Source organism: Diaphorina citri, unplaced genomic scaffold (assembly GCF_000475195.1).
Source record: "Diaphorina citri unplaced genomic scaffold, Diaci psyllid genome assembly version 1.1 scaffold5383, whole genome shotgun sequence".
In the NCBI taxonomy this organism is placed as follows: Eukaryota; Metazoa; Arthropoda; class Insecta; order Hemiptera; family Psyllidae; genus Diaphorina; species Diaphorina citri.
This window is the reverse complement of record NW_007382759.1, coordinates 1-7,703: the sequence shown is the minus strand read 5'-3', so window position 1 is coordinate 7,703 and position 7,703 is coordinate 1. Positions and strand designations below refer to the sequence as shown.

General features: G+C 39.0%; 1 protein-coding gene and 1 long non-coding RNA gene across 2 annotated transcripts; one reads left to right on the top strand and one right to left on the bottom strand.

The window, feature by feature from the left end:
* Positions 1–130: 130 nt before the first annotated feature.
* LOC103521524 (xanthine dehydrogenase 2-like) lies at positions 131–7,491 on the top strand (the record flags this gene model as incomplete). The annotated part of the gene is made up of 10 exons (XM_026832171.1): positions 131–245; positions 403–533; positions 719–850; positions 1,080–1,277; positions 2,150–2,437; positions 2,575–2,658; positions 2,874–3,084; positions 5,586–5,821; positions 6,591–6,792; positions 7,303–7,491. Coding segments are annotated over exons 1-10 (1,747 nt in total), but the record flags the coding sequence as incomplete, so codon positions are not given.
* LOC113472418 lies at positions 4,438–5,221 on the bottom strand. The gene is made up of 2 exons (XR_003394729.1): positions 4,981–5,221; positions 4,438–4,891 (listed from the first exon to the last, which is right to left on the bottom strand). It is a non-coding gene; the product is annotated as an uncharacterized LOC113472418 (long non-coding RNA).
* Positions 7,492–7,703: the final 212 nt, after the last annotated feature.

The following is a 7,703-nucleotide window of genomic DNA, read 5'->3' as shown; positions in this document are numbered from 1 at the left end:
GGAAGAGAAGTGCTACTAGGGTGCTTTGTCGTGTTGGCTTTCAGGTAGGTTTCTAGAATGTTGACCTATGACAAAAAATAGACATCATTAGACAAAACTGTGCTCTATATTGTTCAACTGTTTTATTTTTGAAACATTTCAGGTTGGCACATTGGGAGGAAATTTATCCATGAAAAATTCACACCCTGAATTCACATCTGATGTGTTTGTTCTTTTAGAAACAGTGGGAGCTACCTTAACAATAAGTAAGTTTTACATATCTCTATTATTAAAAAAAAAAAAAACTAGTCTCTCTTTTGAATCTGAAACATTTGTTGCCTTAGTTGTTTTGTCTAAAGATATATTTTCATTACCTACTTGCCTACCTATTTCTTTAATGTTACGCACTTATTTGTGTTTTAGGAGGAACCACTGGATTGGAAAGTACCATTTCTCCAGCTGAATTTCTTCAAACAAACATGTTCAAGAAAGTCATTCTGAATATTACATTCCCTTCCAAAACCAAGGATACTTACTATCTAAGAACTTTCAAAGTAAGTCTGCAAAAGGTATCATTTCTGTTGGGTATAAAACTTGACTTTGATAGCTCAGTGGTACAGCAGGAAAGTGCAGTTTCCAACCCCAACCAATACATGGGATATTATCTTGTTCATATGACCACTTTACAAAAGTCCGTTGCTGAAAAGAAATAGGTACTCACCCAAGAATTATTTTTCAGATCATGCCCAGAGGTCAAAATGCTCATGCCATTGTGAATGCCGGTTTTCTATTCAACTTTGATCCTGAGGATAAAATGAAGAAAGTTACAGCAACTCCAAGCATAGTTTTTGGTGGAATAAGTCCCAAGTTTGTGAGTGCTTACAATTATCTATCTCTCGACTGATCCCTATTGTTATAATAACTACTTAGCAGTGTGTTCAAGCTTTGCTAGGTGGGTAAAATGTGTGCAAAAAATTCGGGAATACATATGTATAAACATGACGGTTTTAATTTTTAACAAGTTGCATTGATGTTATACAATATACATAAAGCTCAAATACACCTAAAACTTTCTAATACCCAAATATTTTGTCCCACAGGTACATGCCACAAATTTGGAACAGCAAATTGTAGGAAAATCTCTCCTCAACGAAAAAGATTTTCAAGACGCCTTAGGCATTCTATCAAAGGAACTTGTGCCCACAATATCAACAACTCCTGGATCCATCCATCAAACACCTGAACCGGACTTTGATACGACATACAGGAAACAACTGGCGCTTTCTCTGTTTTATAAGGTAACTTTCAGAAGTTAAGTAAAACAGCCCAATCTATCGATCTACAAGTCACCAAAAGGTAACTGTCAGATGATATGTAATTTAAAACCAAAAGGTACTTTAGGGAGAGAGAAGGATATTCTTAAATGGGTACTGAAGAGTAACCCGCCTACTAACATGAACTTCACCCATCCTGAGGGGGGCCGGAAAAAGTCAGAGCCACACAATGGTCTGATACATTCAAAGTGCTATCGCCGCTGACTTAGAATGCTTTGATTTCTTTTTACTTTCCTTATCCTAGAGGGGTGAAATTTTCGACGGCCAGTTTTTAGTGCCAGAACGTTTTGAGGTCCCTAGAGCCTGAGTCAGAGCCACACAATGGTCTGATACATTCAACGTGCTATCGCCGCTGACTTAGAATGCTTTGATTTCCTTTTACTTTCCTTATCCTCTAGGGGTGAAATTTTCGACGGCCAGTTTTTAGTGCCAGAACGTTTTGAGGTCCCTAGAGCCTAAATCCAAAGTTTCAGCCATTGGTCATTTCTTGTTTACAGTGTTACTCCATCTCAGAATCCAGATCTGACCAAGGCTTACATGGTCCTAACGTCGGCTATCACCGAGGTCTTAAGTAAAATCTCCAAATTAACAGGACTAATTAGGAGGCTATCGGGTAGAAGTATTTGATGTGATTTAGTAGGTTTTGATTGTGTACAAATGTCCCTCTTTACACATATGTATTATACCCCGTGAGATATGTGACATGTCTATCTCAAGGACACGGAAAGTAAGTAGATTGATCAAAGAATATGTAGTTACCTTAAGTACGCAGAAATATCTACAAGATCAGGAAATCTTTTTCTTAGATTATTAAAGAAATTAATACCGTTCTGCAGTTTGCTCTAGGTTTGTCAAAAGAAGAGATAAATCCGAAGTATATCTCCGGATCTAAAGCCATACAAGATGAAAGGCCAGTGTCAGATGGTGACCTGGTATTTGATACGGATAAGAAGATGTGGCCCCTCACCAAACCAGTCCCCAAGATAGACGGATTAGTACAATGTGCTGGAGAAGCAGAATATGTGAACGATATTCCAAGAGTTGAAGGCGAGTTGTTTGCTGCTGTTTTGATGGCTGACAGGGGACCTGCTAAAATCAAATCCATCGATACGTCCAAAGCTTTGGTGAGTTCGAGCTGAAAATGGAAATCATCCGCAGATATGTTTAGTTATTTCGTGTTAATATAGGCCGGACGGTGAGGTGTATCTTGAACCTTCGATTTCTTGACATTACTGATAGTCGTTTTTATTTACCTTTTCAGAAACACCCTGGAGTTCATGAGTTTGTAAGCGCTAAATTTATTCAGGGGAAAAATGTTATTGTGGAAATATCAGAAACTGAAGCAGTAAGTAACATTATGAAGTTTTTTTTATACAATAATATGTATACTCGTACATAAAATAATAATGCGTCTTTTAGGTACATACTGCAGTTTTTATTTTGTAGCAATGAAACAACGTGTAGATGTATACGCACTCTTAAAGGACAATACAGGCTTCTGTCAAAGAAAAAAATCTCGGGCTTTCATCAAAGTTTCATGATTGATCTCTCCCTCCATAGATATTTGCTGATAAAGAAATAAAATTCGCGGGTCAATTCATAGGAGCTATCGTCGCGGACACTTATCAAAATGCAATCGACGCTGTCAATTTGATTGAAGTGACGTACACAGATGTCAAAAAACCGGAATTCAATCTGAGGAAAATTGTAGAATCAGGAAACACGGACCGAATAAAGAAGGGAGCCGAGGTCACTCCTACCGCAACCAAAAGTAAGTACAAGAGAGTAGGTATGTACATCTAATTTGCTTACTTCCAACAATCGAACCCGGGTCTCCCGCGTGCAAGGCGAGCGCAGTGACCACTACACCATGGGAATTAGATTGCTTAATCCAAGAGTTAATCTGAAACCGATTGTAAACTCTGCTTGTAGCCCTGGCCATAAGTAAAAGATTACTTATAATAATATTTATTTATCTATCACAATATCGGTTATTTATGACTCCTCTATGCTTTACATTAATTGCTCGGCTTCGTATGTTAAAGAAGCTCTCAGAGCAAGATGGAAAATTGGCACTCTACAAAGCATCGGGTTCTAGGCTCCTCCATATTTCTCTTGTTGTCAGGCCAGTAATTGATCCGCTATGATCTATGGCGCTTCTATCAACACTAGTCTCAATGGCTGGCTGTACACATTTATCATTCGGCCACTTTCCAACTGAGACGCGCGCCGAACAAAGCGGCAACGTTGTAAAGGCAACTTGGCAACAGGAGACAACCGAGAGGCACAAAAGCTGCAGGATATGCGAGAGAAGGGCGAAAAACTGTTAAATGGAAATGTACAAAACACCTAAACTAGTGGTAATGAAAACTAGATATATCCCAACATGAAAATATTGTCGACTAAAATGCTGCTGTTTGGATTTTCAGGGTAAATGTGAAAACCAGACGTGTGGGTGGTGGCTATAACTGTAACAACGGGGATCTTATCGTCCCGAAATCAAAGAGGACAGGAAGGAGAAACCCAGCTGCTCCGAAAACGAACCTTATCTGTTCAGGATAGTTTGCAACCCTGCAAAACCCTCCAGGCTTAACTAGGCTGACTTTGAAATTATTCACAGACGGCTCCTAAATCGTACTCTTATAAACCATGTCTATGTCTATTTTCCCCCCAGAACTATAAACCCCCTGGCGCGCTGGACATTCCAGTAGATTTCCGAGTTTCCCTATTGAAAGCAGACAAGGATCCCAAGAGTGGACCATATGGAGGTAAAGCAGTGGGTGAACCACCCTTGCTAGCATCTTGTAGTGTCATGAATGCTTTGAAGATGGCCATCAAGTCTGCAAGAAAGGATGCTGGCTTAGAGGATGCCTACTTTGATATGAGTAAGTATTCGTGTGTTCTACTCTCCTAGTACTTCGTTCAATGTGGAGCCTGGAAAAGCCAGGAGCACGCGATTACCCAGATGGTCACCCATACGAACTTACGAACATCCTCGTATATCAACCACGCGCAATATTGAACTCCAGTGAACCATTGGGAACTTGTTCATTCAACGTGCCATTGCCGCTGGCGTAATACCTTCATATGTTTTGTCCCATGTTTCAGAGGCTCCCTTTACTTCGGAGGCTATCTTCCTGAACTCTGGCATATCCCATGAGAAGTTCCTGTTGAAGTAGTCCGTGCTCAACTGTGGGAAGTCCCAATATCTATGTATCTACTATAATATCATGTGAATGTAGCTACATAGACGTCCGTTCCGAACGAACGATTTGATTGACCCTGTCAGCTAATAAGAATTGGGATTTCATAAAAATCCACCTCCTTGAGACCGATCGTTAAAGTACCTATAAATTTATGTTATGTTTATGTTACAAATTTAGGTACTGTATGTTTAATTGTATATCTAAAAAATATAACCATAGCTCATTTATTTAATTTAATATTTTCCCCCAAAATTAGTCAACAGTCGAATGAGTTTTTTCTGTATCCATAGATATCTTCTTCCCCCCATAGAAATGATGGGTAATAATGATAGTAATAAAACACGGAAGAGTGAAACAGTCTCCACTCTTTACCTTTACCCCTCTCATCTGACTACGTTACTTCTATAGCAACTAATGATAGTAATAAAACACGGAAGAGTGAAACAGTCTCCACTCTTTACCTTTACCCCTCTCATCTGACTACGTTACTTCTATAGCAACCAAACAATGAAATTCTCTTTATATCGATTCTCTAATTCTAAAAGAGAAAGAAGCAAGCCTTTTTGTGAAGTCTCAAAACTTACTATCTAATATGTGTTTGTGATTTCGTAAAGTGCAGTTAATTTGAAAATATCTAGAGAACTGTTTTAAAAGCACCTTCTTTCCTGGAATATTTCCTAAAAATCTGAAAGTATTATTGCCGTTAAACTGCACTGTGTGTTCCCAGTGAAGATGGAGTAGATATCTATGCTTCAACTCAATGGATCACACTAGTTCAAGAAATGGTAGCCGGTGCCATCAACCTGCCCAATAATAGGTCTGACTCAAACTGCACTGTGTGTTCCCAGTGAAGATGGAGTAGATATCTATGCTTCAACTCAATGGATCACACTAGTTCAAGAAATGGTAGCCGGCGCCATCAACCTGCCCAATAATAGGTCTGACTAATTAGATTGCTTAATCCAAGAGTTAATCTGAAACCGATTGTAAACTCTGCTTGTAGCCCCGGCCATAAGTAAAAGATTACTAATAAATAAATGTACTAATCAAAAACTTTTTGTTCCAGATAACAGAGCTCACAAATTCAAAGGTACAGTTGAATTGGGAGGTCAATATTATTACACCATGGAACCTCAAACTGCACTTGGTGGCTATGGCTCCAAACTATCCCGGTCCTGTTTTCCAGCAGTCATAGCTGCAGTGTGTAGTAATGTTGTTAATAAACCAGTCAAGATTGTGATGCCCATTGAAACCATGACAACCGGACTTGGTCGCAGATACTCCATTTATGCTACGTATGAGGTACTAGTTGTTTGTCATTAGCTCGCGGATCAAATCATTTGTTTGATAATTTTCTCTCTTTCACTGTTATTATGTGGGCTATGGTATCAGAATAAACAGTGAGAAGACCAAAGAAGACGTTGAGAAATTGGGTCATAGAGGATATGCGAGAGAAAGGTATGACAGTAGCAGAGGCACAAAACCGAGTGACTAAAAACGTCAACCGTCAACCCTGCTTGAGCGGGTAAAAGAAGAATAACACACAAATAGACCTTCTTCTTCGCCTTTTTCCGTGTTCAGACAGGTTCGGCGTTTTTCGTCAGCCTCTCAATCACTAGCTGCCAGCCTGCCAAAACACAAAGAGACTAACCTGACAATAATAAAGAAGGTAAGATTAATTTCAGCTCGCGGATCAAATCATTTGTTTGATAATTTTCTCACTTTCACTGTTATTATGTGGGCTATGGTATCAGAATAAACAGTGAGAAGATCAAAGAAGACGTTGAGAAATTGGGTCATAGAGGATATGCGAGAGAAAGGTATGACAGTAGCAGAGGCACAAAACCGAGTGACTAAAAACGTCAACCCTGCTTGAGCGGGTAAAAGAAGAATAACACACAAATAGACCTTGTTCTTCGCCTTTTTCCGTGTTCAGACAGGTTCGGCGTTTTTCGTCAGCCTCTCAATCAGCCCTAGCTGCCAGCCTGCCAAAACACAAAGAGACCAACCTGACAATAATAAAGAGGGTAAGATTAATTTTATTCGATTCAAACGGCTTGACGATTTTCAGGGCGCTGTCGATGACAATGGCGTAATTCAAACTCTGAATTCTGCCATCAACGTGGATGAAGGTGCTTCTATGAATGAAAGCAGTGTCGAGGTGATGGCATTAGGACTCAGACAGACATGTCCGTATGATTCTTCAACGTTTAACATTGTGCTTAATTCTGTCCTCACAGACACACCGACTACCACTTGGGTTCGATCACCGGGTAAGACCTTTCCTTCTTCTTCTTTTAAATAAGCATTTATCTATTTATTAGTGTGCCAAAATTAAATTATAATGTTCTATAGGTACCCATTTAATTTTAAGTTGATTTAATATGTAGGTCATATTGGTCATATTCATAGTTGGCTTGGGGTTTTCTTCCATGTCTACCAAAAGTCGAGAGGATTGGAACACATCACATGCCTTCAGGCACACCCCACTTGTCAAGGGTCTAGATTTCCTTGCCCTTGGGATCAATTTAATTTGAAGGTAGTTGAAGTACTGTACTAATTGAAATGAAAGCTTTAATTAATGGCTTGGGGTTTTCTTCCATGTCTACCAAAAGTCGAGAGGATTGGAACACATCACATGCCTTCAGGCACACCCATTTGTCAAGGGTCTAGGTTTTCCTTGCCCTTGGGATCAATTTAATTTGAAGGTAGTTGAAGTACTGTACTAATTGAAATGAAAGCATTAATTATTAGTAATTGTTGTATTTTACTTGTTTTTTAAGGCGCCACTGAAATTGCCGCATATTTGGAACATATTATGGAACACATTGCAATGGTATTGAAAAAGGATTCGTCCGAGGTTCGAATAGCCAATTATAGTCTGCCCCAGGCAACTTCTCTACTCAAACAAGTCAAATCTTCCAGCAACTATGATGAGCGATCTAAGGCCGTCGAAACATTTAACAAGGTAGGTACTACTGATGGAATATTCGCCTTACCAGTCAATTTTTTTACCTTAGCAATTTATTCAGGGGAAAAATGTTATTGTGGAAATATCAGAAACTGAAGCAGTAAGTAACATTATGAAGTTTTTTTTATACAATATTTTACTCGTACATAAAATAATAATGCGTCTTTTAGGTACATACTGCAGTTTTTATTTTGTAGCAATGAAACAACGTGT